The sequence below is a fragment of the Argentina silus genome, assembly GCF_951799395.1.
Source record: "Argentina silus genome assembly, chromosome: 16".
NCBI lineage: Eukaryota > Metazoa > Chordata > Actinopteri > Argentiniformes > Argentinidae > Argentina > Argentina silus.
In genome coordinates this window covers 4344580-4365616 of record NC_139670.1, presented here as the reverse complement: position 1 = coordinate 4365616, position 21037 = coordinate 4344580, and the positions used below count along the sequence as shown (strand labels likewise).

The 21037-nt window shown below is 40.8% G+C and overlaps 3 protein-coding genes across 3 annotated transcripts in view; all 3 read right to left on the bottom strand.

Annotated features, from left to right (window-relative positions):
* Positions 1-6279: 6279 nt before the first annotated feature.
* hoxb5b (homeobox B5b) lies at positions 6280-7705 on the bottom strand (the record flags this gene model as incomplete). Its single annotated transcript, XM_083686961.1, has 2 exons — positions 6280-6527; positions 7096-7705. The coding sequence occupies 2 exons, from the start codon at positions 7703-7705 to the stop codon at positions 6280-6282; spliced, it is 858 nt and encodes a 285-aa protein (XP_083543087.1).
* Positions 7706-8924: 1219 nt separating this feature from the next.
* Positions 8925-17797, bottom strand: hoxb8b (homeobox B8b; the record flags this gene model as incomplete). The annotated part of the gene is made up of 2 exons (XM_083687603.1): positions 8925-9184; positions 17377-17797. 2 exons carry the CDS (start codon positions 17795-17797, stop codon positions 8925-8927), a joined length of 681 nt encoding a protein of 226 aa, XP_083543729.1.
* Positions 17798-19789: 1992 nt separating this feature from the next.
* The window catches only part of ttll6 (tubulin tyrosine ligase-like family, member 6), a gene marked incomplete at both ends in the record, with an annotated part of 6136 nt that continues 4888 nt past the window's right edge, over positions 19790-21037 (bottom strand). Inside the window, 4 exons of the mRNA XM_083687602.1 lie at positions 19790-20028; positions 20349-20471; positions 20526-20700; positions 21008-21037. The exon at positions 21008-21037 is cut by the window's right edge and continues 216 nt beyond it. Coding sequence (XP_083543728.1) covers positions 19790-20028; positions 20349-20471; positions 20526-20700; positions 21008-21037 — 567 coding nt within the window. The remainder of the gene's footprint in view (positions 20029-20348; positions 20472-20525; positions 20701-21007) is intronic.

Genomic DNA, 21037 nt, shown 5'->3' with positions numbered 1-21037 from the left:
TGGATCTGGGCCTCCTCGCACAACGCTGATCTGACCCTGCGACAGCACGAAAATAAGGATTTGTCAAACAAATGGAATCAGATCAACTGGAGTTGATGTCCCAGATTGCCATCAATTTATAAATGATGGGCTATGGAAATAGACAGCTATTAAAGACCCTAAATACATTAAGGAAATGAATATCCTTTTCCAGACATGAATTAACAGCTATAACACAGAATCCCCTGAGTTTAAAAATGGCGAATGCCATCTTAGAGCTATACGAATAAAGTCCACATGAGAATATAGGCCGAAGCCTCAAAATGGTAGGCCTTATAGGCCTATGCGCATGACCATGACATGACCAGCAAAGGTACAATTAACATATATTTCGTCTATGGAATCCCACGTAAAAATAGAACCATCATCGTCGTCATCATCTTCAGAATCATCAAGTTAATATCATTGAAAATATGAAACAACTACGGTGTAACTGTGTGTGTGTGTGTGTGTGTGTGTGTGTGTGTGTGTGTGTGTGTGTGTGTGTGTGCGTGCGTGCGTGTGTGCGCGCGCGTGTGTGACAGTACGTAGTTTGGTATACCCATTCATGTTTTCTATCACTGATGTTTTAACATCGCTTCAAACTTCATCAAACTCAAAAAGGAAGACTACTGTTAGTCATGAGCCGGCAAATGTATAACATATTTGGCTCACTTTCCCCTTGCATTTGGACTACACAAAATATCTATGGTCTTAAAATGATCTTCAAAATAATAATGCTGTCGAAAGTAACAATATAAACACCCGATCTGATATCCCCAATGTATTGCATTGAAAATACACAGAACTAGCCTTCAGCTTCGGCAGAGCAATACATATTTACAAAGGTACGGGAAGGTAACAGTGCAACAGTGGCACTTACCGGCTCAGCTAAAACTTTCCTTATCCAAGAGTAAAAGCTCGCTGTGCGTAATCAGGCAACTCTGTGTCCGAGAGTATTTTGCATTGCTGATCGAGATCTAAATTATGGAGGGGTAGCTTAGCTTTGGTCTGGAGAGGTAGATAGCGTGGTTGCCGATATAGATCGTGTGTACACTGGACATTTGCAGGCGGTAGGCTACAGCGTCAGTCTCTCGCCACACCGGGCAGTGTTGGGGCACATCCCCCACACAGTGTAAACCTCGACTCGCCCCCATGTCGTTGCTGTTTATCTAAAACGATTTCACGGTCATTATCAGCCAATAGTGTGGATTCTATTCAAAGTAGTAATCCCCGGATGAGAAAAATCCTTTACGCACATCTCTGCTAAATAGCGATTATACTATATTTTTGGTTGGGCAAAAATACAGTTGTATACACTTTTATGCTACAAAGACATGTAAATGGAGGACCGCAGCCTATGAGGAGTCTTTGATGGGCCACTATGGTAAAATGTACACATCCCACAATATTGTTCGTATTTGCAAAGTGACACCAATAAGTTCACGACTTACATCTTCAGTGAGCTATCCCGCAGAGGTGAAGTGCCATCAACTACATGCTCCCCAAGACACGAATTTGCGACTGCATATATGTCCACACAAATTCGGATCTACAGGGTATACATAGATGACAGGTTCAGTAGTTCAGTAGTTCAAATGAAGTTGAGCTGAAAACGCATGCCTTGTTCATCCCTTTGGCAGGGTGGGCATGTGGAAATAGATTGTCTTTAATTAAATTGAAACCAACCCCACCATGCTGTCACATTTCCAATATGTTGCCTAAAGTTTCAAGAGCATCAAGTGAATTTGATTTATTTTCGTGTAGGCTAATATGCTGTAATAAAATATGCCTTATTGAAAATGATTTTGAATAGCAGGTTATCTGCAATAGAATTATGTAACGAAATTCCAATAACATGGACTTATTCTCATACTAAAAAATACAATGAATAAAACACGCTTGATGCTTTTCAGATTTGTTCTGAGGGACTGTTGTATTTGTTAACATAACTCATTACACGCAACCATTTTGATATGAACACATCAACAACATATTTTCGACATATTTTCTATTTCCCAGGCTCTCATATCACTCCCCACATGCTTTTGTCATGGTTATATTCTGTCAGTCTACACCAAACATAGAATAGCCGACAGGCCTTCAGAAATTCCTATGGCATTGTCTTCACAATCTTCTGGCGTTGGCTTATTCCTATGGCATTGGCTTCCCAATCTTCTGGCGTTGGCTTATTCCTATGGCATTGGCTTCCCAATCTTCTGGCGTTGGCTTATTCCTATGGCATTGGCTTCCCAATCTTCTGGCGTTGGCTTATTCCTATGGCATTGTCTTCCCAATCTTGAGCTTCGGCTATGCGATTCGGGGCACTAGAGCAAAAAAGGGTCCCCGAAATTGGACTCCAGGCATTGTACTGAAAGGGGGGCACCTCGCCACACCAATGAACAAAACCTTATAGGAATGTTGATGTTTTGTTTTACATCTTACAATTTTAGTAAGACTACCCGTAAAGTATTTTGAGTTGTTAACAAGAGGTTGATATGAATCTCGTATTTAGACGTGCGGCATTTGATGAACAGTGCAGCAGCATGTCACGAATCCCAGCATTTCAATATCTGTTAGACGCGGTGACCTGCGTTTCACCCCTCTCTCAAGGCCTCGCACATTAACCATCTCTGACTTGTTCGATGATACTGAGTAATGTACTTTTTTTTGGCAAAAAAAGGAGCAGGGCCCCAAGAGATACAATCAAATAGGAAGCAGACTCCAAGAGTGTTTTTCTTAGTGTGGATAATTCTCGATTGCGTGCGGGCAGAAAAAAAGCCCACACCAAAATTATAACGGATTTCAGAACATTAGCAACTGCAAGTCCATATCAATACATTAGAATACGAATTTGAGGGACGTATGTAATCTCTTTTAATTGGAAAGAGACTAGGCTATGCCATCTGAAGGTTTGGGTATTTGTTTTAACACGTTTTCCACGATTTACTACTTATTTCACAAGCTTTCAAAAAATTGTTTTGTATTCGTATTGTGAAATGTCATGTCACGGGCATAAACTAGCAGTGACCCCGGTCTAAAGCGCGCTCTGCTGGTGTTACATCGGCATTACACCATATTAAAACACAGTATATCACACTTCCTCTACATATCGCAGATGCTCCAGGCCTATCTTGAGCTATAACGTCTTTTGAGGTCACTTTGTGAGGCAAGATTTTCCCATATGTAAAGATTTGTTTGCAGAGACCGAACGAATCCGATGATATGGAGGTGATGATATCATCTAGTTCAAGGTGACTCCACATATTTAGGCCTATCTGAAATAAACAATTTACTACACAACAAGTCGAATTACATGTATATCCTTTAGAACCATTCCAAGTCAATAAAATATTCAATTCGTTTTTAGGAACCACTTTCAAAGGTGCATATTTTGACATGAACTCAATATAAACCCGTGCATAAATCTCCATGCATTCAATAAAACTGAATAAGCGTGTAACCTAAGTGTGTAGTAAACGATACAACTCATGAGCAACTAAACACAACATAAAACCCTTGGGCTGTGATGTCCAGTTTTTTTTTTTACACCTGCATTAGCTACCCACAAAGCAAGATGACATTTCATAATTAGGCCGACCATTCACGCATGCCTATTAAAATCGTAGGCTATATTTTATTTTTAAAAGTATTTTTGCATCTGTATCTCGATGGTAGTGAATTTACGGAATTTAGGCCTTTCCTTATTGCAGGCTCGAGCTTCGGCTATGCTTTGCAGTTGGAGGCATCTGGGGCACTAGCCGTCTACTGACCTCGCGATGATCCCTTCCTCATGAATAATTAATGAGATCGTGCACAGATTACCCCTATCAATATGCAATACTCATTACCCTGGTTAAATGGCTACTTAATAGTTATGAATAGTTGAACTGTTTCGACCCAATGCAAAACATTGCTGTGTTTCGTGGCTTTTAATTAGTTTATCAAAAATTGTTTATATGAGACTTCTGGCACATAACTTCAGGCCTACATATTTATGTAAATAGTGGTGTTCATATTAGACCAGAACAACGACTCAAACGTATATGGGGCATATTTTGTAGGGGCCTCCTAAATTCTTATAACCCTATTTGGTCAGATGAATCGACAAGGCAATATTTGGCCATGATATGATTGCAGCAAAGCAAAAATTGCTATAACTAACTAGCTCGTAGGCCCATCAAGAAATAGGCTACATATCCTGTTTTAACGATAGACGTCTGATAGTTGTCAGTCGGTTCACCTCTTCTTGTTTTAAGACGCACGTTCAATGACTTATCAATGGTACAAATTATGGCAAAACCTTGCTCACGTTTCTGTACCGTTACATAAATTCTGATTTGTTTGTTTTCTTATATTGTGCAGCTTCACTTTATTTAAATACAGTTAGGTCCATACTCAACTGGTAGCATAATTCACCAAGAGCAAAATGTATGAATTATATTATTTTTATTTTCTTTTACTGGTAAATTAGGCTACGTTATTTTCAAAATAGTGTGCTGTAACTACATTGATACTAGACTAGAGTATGATAATTGCCCTAATAAAATAGGTTACTTTTTCGTGTAATCTTCAGCATATACCAATTCTCACTTATTGTGAAACAACTTATCAGTTAGTAACAATCATTATCATTTGTCAGTGAAATTCTGTCTTATGATGGAATTCAGTTTCTATCATGAAATCGAGGATACCACGACTGCCCATGAAGACTTGAGCCACCGCTCTAGTTCACAAACCCTTGGAATCCCTTTGCAGCCGTTAAACCGTCACTTTCATTCAAGAATGTGAATTATATAGTACATTGTCTACTCCCCAAAACCATAAAACCAACTTTATGGACCCCACGTGACCTTTCAGAGTCAGTATGGGATATAGGTTCTATGGTAACGGACATTTTTACTAACTTCGACCCCTGTGTACCTGTAAGCTACACTTTGGATTTCATCCGGAAACTTTGGGCTAAGCTGACAGGACTGCGACTCTTAAGAGGGTAAGTTTCAACCGTTAAGAAGGTTCCGCGTTTGGCGTTCTGGTGTAGGCTAGAGCCGAAGGAAAAGCATGCTTGACAAAATATTGCCTATGTGCAACTTGGCCTGCCCTTGAAAACGGTGGGAACTTAACTTGTGCGAGGCTATGAAAAACACTGCAAACAGGCGTATGTGTTTATTCAACTTCTCACTTTTAGCATCAAGAAATCTGACTCAAATTATGGAATTGTAGGCCTACATACTCAAAAGGGCAGACGTTATAGGCCTCAAAAGTTTGTTTTCCGAAGCCTATCAGAACATTGTGCTTAGTAATGGAGTTATCTATTGTAGCCTAGCCCATATACAATGTATATGCAGGGATTAATAAAATAAAATGAAATGACGTTAAATCATGTTAACAATGTGGAGATGTTTCCGTCCAAAATGCAATACAAAATCGCGTACAATTGTCCCCTGTGTGTCTGCGTAAAACTGTGCGTATAACATGCTCAGTTTGCTAGGCCTATTGATTTAGACTCAATGGCGTGTAAAAGGTTGAATGAAAACATAGATAATAACAGATATCAATTAGTTTTCTTCAAATATCAAGCGATTGAGAGAAACTTTATTTCCAACTCTAGGTTCACAGACAAATACAAAAAGCTTTTGGCAAAATGCTTACACCACTGTTGCCGTCTACTCCACAGGATCCTTCCCTCTCAGTCCACTACAAACTGGTAACATTGAAATGTTGAATACATTTACATTTTTTATGGAACATATTAAGTACTTAGTTCTAAACAATTACATTTTGATATACGTATGCACAACATGTTCTATAGGCTACACATTTGCCTGTTTTACCTTATGAAAATTATGGTCTGACCACAAGATAACCAAGCATAAATATAGCGTTAAAACTGACACTAAAGCGCCTTGAATGGTCCAATTATCTATAGGTTTACATTCAGTGAAAGAGCAGCATATGGTTTGAAAACGTTACTGTACAATTTACACCTGTTAGACCGTTAGGAAGTTACACAGTAAAGAGCTCACGTGAAACAAGACTACCTTCAAGAGAGCTAAGTAACACTAACAGAGCACGACACTTATACCTCTTAACAATCTCGTACATATTTATTATCAAATGATAATTACTAATAGCTACCATAATACAACGGGAAACTAAATGTGTATTTGTCTAACATCAACAACAACATGCCGAAAAGGTGCTGCGCTGTAGCTTACAGTACTCATGGATGTCTCCCCCCATTTTCATTGCAGTTCGAACTCAGTTATGGAACGCGCTACCTCCCGTGACGAGACTCATGCTTTTTAGTTTATTGTCCTTCTTCCATTTCATCCTTCGATTCTGGAACCAGATCTTTATTTGTCGTTCCGTGAGGCACAACGTGTGGGCTATCTCTATTCTCCTCCTTCTGGTTAGGTATCTATTGAAGTGAAATTCTTTCTCCAGCTCTAGCGTCTGGTAGCGGGTGTACGCTGTTCTGGCCCTTTTCCCATCAGGTCCAGCCAGTTCTGAATAACATGAAAAATTCCAAATTAGAGGTGACCATCACTGAACAACACATTGTGGAAATTAGTGTTAAACAGTGCACAAGGAAACATGTTTATTCAATAGAGGAAATATCTAATGAAGCAATCCTGCAAGTGAAACACATGCTATGCATACACACCACGGATTCTCGCTCAAATCATGGGCTAGTCGATATACAGAAGAACTATGACTCTGTATAACTTGGCTCACTATCTTATTTCCAGCCAAACAAAAACACTTACTAATTTACAATACTGAAATACAACACCAATTGTATAGTCCCTATTTCCTTTTAAATCTCTGTTGATTCTGTAGTTCATTTTATCTAGTTGAGGTATGAGGTGAATTAAAACTCAAGGGGTTTTGCCTATATGGTTGTTGCAATTTCCTCTCATCCCACACTGACCTTAGCGAGTTCATGCAACACTTGACAGATTTATGAGGCTTTGGCACGTTTGGGTTGTATAGAAACACAAAAGCGATCATCATGCGATCCAATCAAGCGCACCACCGCCACAAAACACAGTAGAAGTATCTAGGACAATATACCATGGCTTATGTGTAGTTTCCGCATCCAAGGGAATATCTGTGGCGTTTGACAATCGTTTGATGTTGTCGTGGAGGATGCGTTGGATTCTTGTTGTTGCTGCGCTCGGGCAGCAGTGGTGTTGGCGCTGCTTGTGTGTGCGCCTTCCTCGGTCTCAGAGGCGACGCTGGTATCCTCTATCTCTGTGAAATGAGTGTTGTTGTTGCCGCCTTTGTTGAGATTGTTGCCCCCCGAGGTCGTGCTCCGGTCAGACGGAGGAGAGGGGCTTTTTAGTTCCAACGACTCGTGGTTTGCGCACGGCAGCGGGGCTGGAGACGCGAGCGAACAGTTCGGTTGTCTGTACCGGGCGTCCGGGCCGTTGGATGGGTAACCGTCACCACCACCATCACCACGGGCATTATCTCCAACAGCCCCGAAGTGGCTATCGGTGTTTGTGCGATTTACGGTTAGGTCCATGCCATTGTAGCTGTAGCCGAAAGACCCGGAGTGCATGTTGGTGCCAGGGTCCCTGAACGAACCGTTCACGGCGCCGTTAGTTCCATAATTTAGAAGCTGATAGTCGGAGCCATTCGGATAGCGCCCTGAAAACGAGTTAACAAAGTAAGAGCTCATTTGCTTGTTTTTAAAAGCCTCGATTTGTAGATCTTTGTCGCTATAATCCTGTGCCCGCACGATTTATGATGTAATCATGAATTATAGCAATGAAGCCTATACTGTACTTTGCCAGGTATGCGGCCAAATATGGGAGAGCGTTCAGGAATCACGTGCCTTTGTTGACCAGTCGTAAATTCTCACTGATGACTTCAAGAGGTAATTCATGCTCTATGGTTACAAATGATGACGAAATGATGGTCGTTAGGCTCAAGTCAATGGTGCCTCCCCATTGCGCCCCGTGATCCATGTAGGCAGAGAGCGTCATCTACTGGCGACGTGGGAGACTGCCTGCGACGGTGCTCTGCAGCTAGGCGTTTTTTCATCTCTTAATTTTTCTCTTAACACTGACTGATGGAGACAATAAAACAAACCTATTTTACGAACAGTAATCCCATAATTGCAAAGACATGATGCGTTTATTGCAATGCATAGCCATTTTGGTCATTACTGAAAGACTGAGGATCCAATACAATACAAGAGGCCTGCTGTAGTCCACCTTGTCCTTGTAGGTAAAGCTTTAAGACATTATAATAATACTAGTAATACTCATAATACTCATAATAATAACTTATTATCAGACTATAGACACCAATGAGACAAGCACATGTATGTGATATTTACACAACAGACAATGTTTTATTTGTATTTACAAAAGATGAACAAAACCAAATATTGCACATGACAGAAACAAGAGACCAACAATAAATAACTGACATATTCCTTTTTATACAAAACATTATTCTGTTGACGTTAACAGCGCTGTAATAACCTAAAGATAACAACTACAACACATACTAGGCCAAACCATCTCTCTTTTTAGTAATGATGGCATCCAAAATCATTAATGATAATTCTATTGAAGCAACAAAATTGTCAAACAAATACAAAAACATCCAATACAATGTATACAATGTACACTTGGTCGTTTGCAAAGTCCCCCTTTAAAATGCACGAGCGGACAAACACAAGAGGGCATGTGAATAACCTACAGATGTTATTTCATCGTGCAAATATCTAGGTCTAATAATCTATTGTTTACATATTTCTCGAAAGTGTTCTGTAGGCCTAATGTGCAGCAATTGTCTGCAAAACAACATCAAATAATTCAACATCTTTCAATTCTGAACTTGTGGGCTATGGGATGGCTTGTGTGGGGCTCTCGTTGATTCACTGTCCTTCATTCTGCCTTCTTCTCTTCCTCTTCTTCGCTGGGTTTTGGGGAATTTGGATTCATGATTTTGTTCTCCTTTTTCCACTTCATCCTGCGGTTCTGGAACCAAATCTTGATCTGTCGTTCGGTGAGGCACAGCGCGTGCGAGATCTCGATCCGGCGTCGCCTCGTCAGGTACCGATTGAAATGGAATTCTTTCTCGAGCTCAAGAGTCTGGTACCGAGTGTAGGTCTGACGGCCCCTACGTCCACTGCTGCTGAATGTCCCTGTGAAAAAAAGTAAAAGCACACATTTAAGCATGCATGCATGCAACAAAGAAAGTCATAGAAAATATAAGAAATGATTTGATGATTGCCATCATTGTTATCCATATGAATATCACAATCATTGGCTATCATTATAAGCCAGGCCTAATAACTGTCAATATCCCAGGGCATTGTCAAATAATTGGAATGCCGTGGTATTTTGACATCTTAGCCCACTACTCTATATTTCGTTCCCTGTCAAACAAGTTAATTTTTTTTTTACCAAGCATTGATTCCAAAAGCCTACATTATTCAATTAAATGGGTATCCTGCATATACGTTATTTTACCAGTGATTGTAAACATAGTCAGCGTCTCGCAAAATAATATGTTCTCCTTTGAAAACTGATGGGATTATTTACCATCTTAATTTTGAAATATGTCTTATATTGGACAGAAGAGCAAAGTATAGGCTCAACAGCATAGATTAATGACATGTTATATTCTCTCTATCTTGATGCACGGTAGTGACTGCTTGACGAAGGTGCTTCAGCAGTCACATGATTCATAAAAAGGCATCGCGCTGAAAACCCGCTACAAGTATCAGAAGATCCAGCACGCACAACCAAAAAAGACACATGAATCATAAAAAATCAATCAGTATAAAGTTCCACTCACCAGCCGCGCACGAATTCATCCTCTGCATCCACGGATACACCAACGATGAACTCTTGTCGTCCATAGCAGTGCTTATGTTTACATTCTGTTCGGGGCATTCCGCCGCCTTGCGCTGGTCCAGAGTTACAAAGAGCGGCTGTTCCTCTCGACTTGCGAAAGCGCACGAACGGTCACTGTCCTTGTAAAAAGTACCAGCTGTATAATCGCAAGGAGCGCTGGTGCTGGGTCGACCGTAGACGCCACCCGTTTGCTGGTAATACGAGGATGGGTAAACCTTGTCTGGCATATTGGTAGCTCCATACGTAGCGTTGGAATAGTGTCTTAAAGTATCCGTGTATCCCGATGAATATAACGGTATCTGACCCAAGAGAGACTCCTGTCCTCCGGGCAGAGAAACAGGAAAAGTTGAGTTAACAAAATAGGAACTCATTGGACGGACAACGGTATGCTCCGAGGGGATATGATTTGTTGTCTTTTATAGTCCAAGTGGTTTTGCCATTACTTTATCGGAGATTTGGTTTTAGCTGAAGGGGGGGTTGTTGCGAGGTGCCACTGAATAGGGCAGAAGGGAACCGTACCAGCTGATCAACGTCTGGCCAATAGCAGGCGTCTGCGGTTGCAATATTGCCCTCGTGGGGGGCTCTTGTTGCGCGCAGGGGTCCCCAGTGTATCGAAATGGAAGCGCTGAAGCTTATCGCTTATGCACATATCCAATGAGAATGTAAGCTCTCTGATTCATTCAGAATCAAGATATTCCGTAGAAATGTCTTGATTTTGTTGACAGAATATAAAAGCTTCACTGTTGTGTGAGATAACAAGACTGGCAGCAATATCACCTTTCTCTCTCTCTCCTTCTCTCTCTCTCTCTCTCTCTCTCTCTCTCTCTCTCTCTCTCTCTCACACACACACACACACACACACACACACACACACACACACACACACACACACACACACACACACACACGGTGTTTGACCTTTAAATGATTTTCCTTCGATCCATGGTTTGCATGAAATAATCACAGTGCAATTCCCTCTTTTATCAAATTGTCTTGAGAAGAATATTGTTCAGTTGTTGCTCAATTGTGTCGTTCAATCCTTCTCAATGTTTAGCATTAATCACTATAGAAATGTACAATCAAAAGTATTAGATTACTGGAATTACGCGCTCATTCTCAGCTTTACAGTAATGTTTACACCTGTACCATAGGCTATGTTTCACTCCGTCACTTCTAAGATAGCGTACCGGTTTGTTTTCTAATTACAGGTATTCCCCTCTATACTGACCGAATGAGGATCTACACGATCAAGACTACTATTGGGAAAATGAATGCATACAACGAGGAAGAAAGAAATTACATTTCTCAACCAACCAGGAAATACCAATGTGGAATATATTTGACAATAACATTCAATATTCATCACTAAAAGGATATGGATCCCTCAGTTTTCAGGATATAGATCCACAATATATCGGAAACTTTGGCAATGTAAGTAAGACACCAAACGCAATATTTGTTTTAGCTGGGGGTACCTTGTATTAAAGGACGTTTTATCTTTTTTTGTAAAGACTGTATATTTCAAAAGCAATAAACGTCATTATGAACCAATTATTATTATTATTATTATTATTATTATTATTATTATTATACTATAATAATAATAACAATCATTATTATTATTATTATTGTATTCGTTAATCGTCTTAATTGTTTTATTAATATATATTGATTTGTTCGTCACGTAGTGAATCATTCTCGTTATGTTCTTATACATTATTGACATTCCAACTGAAAATAAACTCGACAAATTAATAAAGCAACTTGTATCACTACATCACATGCATCTCTTTGTTCATATTTTTTAAACTGATATTTTCAGGGAATTAAAAGCCCTGTGTTACACTGCCACACTGTGAGAAATAAGAAATACGGAACTGAAGGAACGGTGTAAAAACACGAAACTCTATTAGCCTCCTAAGAAACGGTTGTTTTAAATTGTAAAGCAGGAAATAAAGTAGGCCGAGGCCTACAACGTAACAACATGTTAATAGCATGTTGTAATACAGAGACTCAGGTATTCTATTAGATCAGAGGAAAAGCAGGCCTTTCCCTATATCCACAGAAAAAAAATCATAGTTCACATTAATGAATTCATTCAACAGCTGATACACGATAATGCAGGCCTGTGTGTGTGTGTGTGTGTGTGTGTGTGTGTGTGTGTGTGTGTGTGTGTGTGTGTGTGTGTGTGTGTGTGTGTGTGTGTGTGTGTGTGTGTGTGTGTGTGCGCGCGTTTGTGTTAGCAGTTCATTGAGAGAGAGAAAGAGAAAGAGAGTGTGTGTGTGTGTGTGTGTGTGTGTGTGTGTGTGTGTGTGTGTGTGTGTGTGTGTGTGTGTGTGTGTGTGTGTGCGTGCGTGCGCTTGTGTTAGCAGTTCATTGAGAGAGAGAGAGAGAGAGAGAGAGAGAGAGAAAGAGAGAGTGTGTGTGTGTGTGTGTGTGTGTGTGTGTGTGTGTGTGTGTGTGTGTGTGTGTGTGTGTGTGTTCACCTTCATGAAACCATTGAGAACATGGACACAGATAGAGCTTTTTGGGGCACCAAACAACAGCAGACGAAGCTTCGATACCACTTGAGTCACTTCACTTGCCTTTTGACTGTCTTACCGTTTATTGTCACTAGGTGGCCTCAAAGAGCAAAGAATGAGACGACGTTATGTTTAAAAAGATGAATGGTAAATTAATTAACTGAATCAATTGACTTATTAGATCAACGATGATGAATATTAATCTGCTGATGATGATGATGATGCTGACGATGACGATGATGATGATGATGATGATGATGATGACCATTTAGAATATAGGCCTAGTGCATTACCAACCATACTCAATTGCTGAGTTGTAGGCTAGATTTTAAGCATTTCACCTGGCCCAGGAAATAGTGAGTGAAAATCTATCCATCAAAACAGCCAACATATCATTCAACTTTTGGGTTATCTGATTATCTGTCATTGCATCAAAAAAAAAAAAGGCTCCACTAGGTAGGCTATTTATAGACCATTTATCTGAAACAGTAGTCATAATTCTAGATGTATGAACCGGGAGTCAGCCTACCTTCTCCATCTTCATCAAAACGCTGCTGCCATCTTGCCAGTGTTACAGTTGCAGCCAGCTTTTGAAAATGGATACAGGGCTATCCTCGAGTACAGACAATAAGGGCTATTTTGTAGGCCTATAACCAAATGCATTACCGAACTTATTTCGCACCTCGCATACTCAACGCAACATCTTACAATGTTAAGCTTTGGTTATGTTTGTAGTAAAACATGATCGGAAGCATGGGTATCCTACCTTTGTTGATAATCCATCATTTTGCCAGTGCGTATTCCGGAATCGATCTCTCTTGGTGTTGGTTCCTTGTTGTCTAAGATTACGGTAACTTTGGTTATTATCATATACTGTAAGCAACCATTTATAATCGAGACCATCATGAAAATCAGACAAGTATTCCATTGTCCTGGCGTATATTGATTCTTCGGTGACGCGAATTCACAGCCACCCATAGTAGCGCGCAGCACACGATGAGAGATTGCGCGTTGGATCTACTCCCTATAAAATGAACTACGCAGTCATTGAACACATTTATACTACATAAGTCAAATATTCCTATAAAACAAAGAACCAAGAAAACGAAGGTGTTACTGAATGAGCGTTTGAAAAGAGACAGCTGCAATATAACCTCATGGGAAAAAAGTTCCCCTGTTCAGGGTCCACATGACCAACCTCAGCCAATCCTAGGACACAGCCAGTCGTAAAGTTCCATCACAAAGTTGTAAATTTTCATAAACAACACTAATTTATAGCATTTTCACGAATTCTCGAATAGCAGGCTGCTTTTTTTCCTTCATCGCCATCTTTGTTTTTTGTTGGAAAACGAGGCTAGCCGAGACTATTTCTCGGAGTCTGAAAATGCGGTTTGGTATGAAATAATCTAGGCCTATTTAAAAAAGGCTATTTCTTATGGCATTTGATTGTAAATTGCTTATTTCATTTCAATATCATATTATAAAAGAAATGCAAAACTATTTATCCCACCAATTGTAATTGCACATTTGGTCTTTGTCCCAAAATATTTTCAATATTAGGCCACTGGACATTGCTGATTAAGACCGCAATCCTGAGTTGCCTATTATATCATATTGTTCACATGAAAAATTGCCCTGTGTTGAGATCTGCACCTTAGTGGATGAAAAGGCATACCATGTAAGATGACAATAAAACACAGACAATATTACTGACAGAAGCTCCATGCTTAATAATTTCATAATAACTGCGTTATAAAGACGTCATGGCCTACGGAATACCTAGAACACCTTGTAATCATGCAAGGCTACACCATACTATTGTAGATATAAGATAAACACCAACAAGAAGGTCTAGACATGTGAAACACACGTCCAATGATTTTCAGGAGTTGAAAAAGAAACGCATCAAACTGCATGGCAGCGTTTTCCAGTAGGCCAATAATCTGTTTAGGAAACTGCATGGAGTGCTGCTAAATTTCATTTCCATTGAAAACAAGGATTTCCGACATTTATTGGATGCAATAAAACAATAAAACTCACAATGACATCATATTCCCTCGACAAAGGGTTGTGCAGAGAGATGCAAAACAGATGTAACCCGAAAAACGGTTAGTTCTTTACGTAAAGAAATACAACTCTTACTGCTATAGCCAAATTATGGTGTAATCTATAGGCCTGCATTGCGGTTAGTTACATTTTTAATCGTTAAGTTTTTATTATAATAAGGCTGTATAGGCATATTTTGATCATTTAGTTATTTTTAAATTAAGCCTACCATAAGGGCAGGCGTATCTTTATCTAAACATAACGAACATAAAGCCACATCGCAACCACTTTTCGTTTTTAGAAAATTGGATTTGTCTAATGCAGTTTGATATTTTCTTTAATATCAATGCAGTGATAAACTATGTGACTTAAATAACATGAGGCCTACAAGTCAAGCACAGAACATACACCTTTTAGTATGGCCGGTTTGCGGTTTGCATAGTGCACTTTTTTGCAAGAAATGTCTTTAAAAAAAGTCTATATAATATGTCTTTAGAATAACAGTTCTATAATATTGTCTAAATATTGTCTAACTTTATTATTCATATTTCGAATAATACGTGTATAGCGTAACCTGCAGGCTTATTCCAAGTTCCAGTGTCTTGTTAACACTATTAGCAATATGGCTAATTGTTTTACACTTTCACGCTTATAGACCAAAACATTTTATAATTCAAGTAACAATAATGATTGCTCAAATTATAGGATATTAAGCTTTTTGACCTAATGTTGGATATGTACGTAAAAGGTGCCTTGATCACAATATCGTCCTACCCAAAATAATATTTCCTGTGTCAATTGTGTGATCCTTTATATCCCAGTGGGGATATCATCTCTGTCATGTCTACTATGAGCGTACATTGTGCCCAATCTGAAATATGATGGGCCTATATCTATAGATGCAATATTGATCATTTTCACTGTAGTTTGCTATGGGCCCATGTGCTATGTTCAGATGAGTCACTCATGAAATGGGTCCCATTTGTTTGTTAACCCACGTTTCTATTTGCAGTTTGCAATTGTTGCCTAATGTTTGTACATCGCCATATAATATCAATAATTGTGCATGTTCATTGTAGAAAGTATGGCAAGAAATCATAGTTTTGGAAATGCGTTTTCTAATCTTCAGCCGTTTCTTACCATCCCGCAGTTGCCCAATATTCCGTGTGTTCTGTTGAAATGCGTGTAGTCCATATGTGCGTCTATCTGCATGTTTGCAAAATAATTCTTAGACCTAATCCGTTTCCCATAACAACGTCAATATTATGCTAGTTTTATAAGCTATGCCATAGACTGTGAAACTTAATTCTGAGATGGCCAGCCTTTTGCCATGTAAGCCACTCCGACTGCCATACACTGCCCACTCAAAATGTCGATAGGCTGCGTATTGCAGGGTAAGATGTTGACTTACATTCTTCAGTTGCTCTGTATGTAGGGCTATAAGCATGCCAATGATGCCATGTGGGCTAAAGGCTATGACCCTGTCGACGGAGTTCACAAACCGGACACAGACCTGTAAAATGTCATTCCTGGTTGTAAAACTTTTATGGTACCCCTTTTCCTCCCCACTACCCCCGTCACCCAGGGAACCAACTGTTCAGAGAAACAATTTGATATCAAACGCCGAAAACTACCCTTAAGTTAAATACAATGAATAGGCTGGCCTATAAAGCAATTGAAATCTTTAACAGTCAAGCAAAAGTCGACTTTGAAAGGACAACATTTATTTACACTGAGGTTATACAGCAGCTTATGACAGCCAAAGGGCCTGACAACAGCTTTGACACAATACGAGGCACACAACTGACAGTGAAATGTAATGGTTTTGAGACTGGAAAACAGGCACCAGCAGAATTAGACCTATAGCCTAAGGTAGTTCCATGTTGTTGGTTATCATTAGAAAGCGTCATTGACAAAAGAACAGTGTAGTTACACAGTTTACACCATAGAGAATGGAACAGTGGTTATATCTGGCTTACACTGTGGCTCATGATCATAACATGGGGAAAACAATCAATCCAAATTCAGATCTTAAGAGGCGTGCTCGTAAAATACGTTTTGCGCATGAATGGGTGCTTTACGCAAAAATAGTTATGCGCGCGCATTTCAAGTAAGGATTTGTCCATGAACTAGGCCTATCAAGAAACACAATACATTTCTGCTATTTTCAACAACAAGTAATACAGTAGCATTTGCATTTCGACAATCAACACCAAATCCCACCAAGTCTAGTCTTTTGCTTCCTCATCTGACGTCCGAGTCTTGTCTTGGGGTTTGTCGTCTGTCTTCTCTTTCTCGATTTCATCCTGCTCCGACCTGCAGCTTGGAAATTTGTCTTTGTTGTTGTCTTTCTTCCATTTCATGCGTCTGTTTTGGAACCAGTTTTTAACCTGCCGCTCGGTGAGCCCCAGAACGTTGGACACATCAACCCTGCGCTTGCGGGTCACGTAAGGATTGAACAGGAATTCCTTCTCAAGTTCCAATGTCTGGAAGCGACTGTATATCTGTCTTCCTCTTCTCCGTCCCGTAGCTGTTGAGAATAAACAATGTTATTAGTCAGATATTGATTCTAGATTCCAAGATCATCAGGCCTGGTCGCATAAACAGACAGACAGACAGACAGACAGACACACACACACACACACACATACACGCACACGCACACGCACACACACACACACACACACACCACATGTTATTCTTTAAAGGAAAACCATCTTGTGGGAGATGCGAAAAACTTTTCTCACATCATAAAATTGATTTACAGGTTTTGACACAATAAAACGAACCATTGTCCTTTTCAAGGCGCGCTGGAAAGCCCTCAGTTTATTGGGGGGGTCATTTGGTCACATTGCGCCTTTGAGGGCCCAAATAAAGTCTCGAATGTGGTTTAAGGGTCAGCGACTCACCTTGTGGTCTCATCCAGGGAAAGAGCTCCGGCAGGGAGGAGCACTGCTCTGCGCCCTCTGGATCCTCTGCGACCCCGACGGTTTTCAAATTACAACCGCTGTACTGGACAAAATCCGTATCGTGTGATGCGAAAAATGGTTGCCTTTGTATCGCGTCGTGCGTATAGAAGTTGCCCATTGCTCCCGTGTGAATGGACGATACGCACGGATTTTGTTGGAGGGCTGTTTTGGAGAGCGATGCGCCATGATGATAGAACTCCGGTAGCTGCGTGGAATGCTGGATGCCACCGGCACCGTATCCGTATACAGAAGGCGTGCTTCCCAAGTCCTGCGCCACTCCTGGACACTCGACATAACTGGAATTTAAGGACTCGCTAGTTCTGTATTTTGAGTATAGAGTATTGACGAAATAAGAGCTCATTTTCCGATTTCGTTATTGTTGATATAGGAAATTATTTAAGAGGTCATTAGGCTATGCTAAAAAAAACACATTTAGATTTGGTCGAACGCCAGGCATTGAAATATATGAGTTTAGAGAGAGTCCTCGGTTAAGTCCAGAATTTGCGTGTCAATCATGTTATTTCCATTAAATATCCAAAGTCTGATGGTAGCCCTGAGTAGTGTATTGATTACAGATGATGAAACAGCTTAGGACCATGTCATGGACACGATATTGGGCGTTTTTCGTCGGTTCGACTCCTCACTCCATTGGCTCCAGAATCTCCTGACAGACAAAGCATTGCGCGCTTGTGATATGGGGGGCGAGAGAGAGAGAGAGAGAGAGAGAGAGAGAGAGAGAGAGAGAGAGAGAGAGAGAGAGAGCGAAGAAAACACAGGGAGTGAGAGTGAGTGAGAGAACGGGGAGTGATGATGATGGTGGTGGTGAAGGTATACGAGGGAAAAAGCGAACGTTCAACTATGAAGAGCTATTTGCTGAGATAGAGATTACAGATGAATATGACGTATAGACTAAATCAATGGATAAGACCTACAATTCATAATGTATTCATAATGTCAAATTATTTACCTCTCAAAACGTAGGCTATGCAAGTCCAATAAAATGGCCATTTAATGAAGCATGATTTCTGTAGGCATATAAGACCCAATGTTGGTCCTATTTGCTTTTGGTATGGATATGCATTATTTTGCGCACATAGGCTTAACATACAATACATCTGCGTATAGTGGAATGTCAAATATTGTGGCAAAGAGGTCAAAATTGTTTTAAACTATAACCTCACTGAACGTAGGCCTGGGGATCTTCAGCTTTGTTATGGCAAACCAAGAAAACACGATCCAAACTTGAGATATAGCGGGCGGCGGGCCTAATACCAAATTCCACTTCAATGTTCCAATGAAACCATGTTCAGTAGGCTTTTTTCCTAATATTTCGATTCTAAATGTAAGTGTCCAAATCATGTATCATTGAGAAACAAAATGACAAAACGAATTACTATTCAAATCTTGGATCTTTTATGAGCTATAAATTAGTGCAAAAATAAATTAACAAAGATTTCCCTCATTTGGTCCAGGCCTAATATAATGCAAAAACGTTTGTCGTAAAATACACATTTCTCTAAATTATTCCCCATTTACATCACTATAATATTGGCCTGTTTTATTAAAACTCAAAATCAACAATTTCCCTCATATCAGTGTAAGATTATCAGTGTGATGGAGGTAAAGGCTTATGTATAACTCTCACCAAATATTTATACACATATTTACATAATTATATCCAACCCAAATCTGATATGGAAATACAGAAACCAACAAAAAATACTGTGATTTCATCTTGAATTAAAGTCAGTGAAATGTGAGGGAGATTCGCAGGTTGGTCTTTAAGGTCATTTTTCTATAGGTGTCCTTTTGCCCTTCTCCCAAAATTTGGCACAAATGAACGACAATAGGTACTGTTCCCCCCATCCAATACAAATAAACCCGTTTCTTCATAGTGTTAACAGTGACATGAAAACCAAAGCTGCACACATTTGGTGAAAGACGGTATGGTCACACTCACATATCTCCCCATCCCCATTTGACAGAATTGAAGACAAATTAAAAGATTTGCTGAAAACTATATTCAAGTGTGTTCACCAGTGGCTCAGTACTTCATCAGAAAGCAGAATGTGTGACACATCTAACTACCAAATACCACACGACACCTTATCAAGGATAGCCACCATTGCTGTCTATATTTTCACAACATAAGGCCTCACTGACTCCATTTCTCTTCAAAGAATTCTCCATAGCTCCCTGCTATAGTGTAAAAATGAATTTCATTTTGAGAAGAGGTAGAAAAAGGAAGAGATTGATACAGGTATATGTCCAGTGGATTTGGGGAGAGACAGTTTGTGCAACTTGCTTTGTTTCTTCCCCGCTGGTGGCTCTTGCAGCGTTACGTTACCGCTCCCTATCTCCCTTGTCCGTGCTGTGGGGGCGCTTTGTGGTGGCGTCTGCGGATGGGGTGGGAGTCGGGCCTCCGGACCAGGGGGGCTGGGGTGGAGATGACGAAGAGGCTCTGCAGGGCTCGGGGGTCGGAGGCCATGGGGGTGCAGTGGAGGCGTCCAGGCATGAGGTGGGACACGTTGGACACGGTGGCCCGCGCCCGAGTCTCCGTGTAGGAGGAGCTCATACTGCCCTGATGAGCTGCTAGGGAACCATTCACAGAGAGAGAGAGAGAGAGAGAGAGAGAGGGGAGGGGAGGGGAGGGGGGGGGAGAGGTGGAGAGAGAGAGAGAAAATCTTTTACTATGCCCTAAGAAGAGTCCAGCATGATCGTCTGTCAGTACATAACACAACTTGAGACATCGTTGTGTTATTTCTCCATAGAGGGAAACAACACTACAGATGTCATATTCAGAGAAACACTGAAATATATGTTGAAATATATTTGATCTGATTGGGGAATAAGCCGCCACGTTGTGCAGACAGCTACACTGTGAAGGAGGTGGTCTTCGGTCTGCTACTCACTGGTCCATGGGATCCTCTGGGCACTGTTGGTCCTCCTCAGGTCTCCTGGAGCTGGCCGTCGGGCCATCTCAAAAACTGGTTCCCCAGGGGTGTAGTACTGCAGACAGACAGACTCACTGTGCCCTTGCTGCCCCAGCCCCAGCCCCAGCCCCAACCCCCCCAGACCCAGCCTCTGGCCCTGGCCCAGCCCCAGCCCCTGGGGGCCCCTTTCCAGGCTGGACCAGGGCCAGCGCTTCTGCAGCAGCTGGGAGTGGACGTACTGAAAGCAGGGCTTGGCCCCTGGGGACACCTGCCTCTGGACCACGGTGCAGTGGTCCTTCGACCTCCGGCAGAACTCAGTCAGAGAGTCCAGCTGTGTAGAGATTTCAAATAAAGGAATGAACGAATCACCTAAACAAGGCCCCACGTAGATGCTTCACAAATCAAAGTCATTACTACATAAACTGTAATATAACAGCTCCCGATCTAGGGTGCTTTGCCTGATGTGGCTTTACGATTTTGCCACCTCATGGTTTATAATATACTTTGTGTAGCCTTAAAACAATCCTTCATTAAAAGTGGACCCTACACCTCATTCCTATATAACGGATGTTTACAAACAACTTCAGATCATCGGCATATTCATGTTCTGTAGAGACTGCCGGCTGTGTCCTCCTTGCCTTGTTGGCTCGTTCGCGTCTGTGATGGAT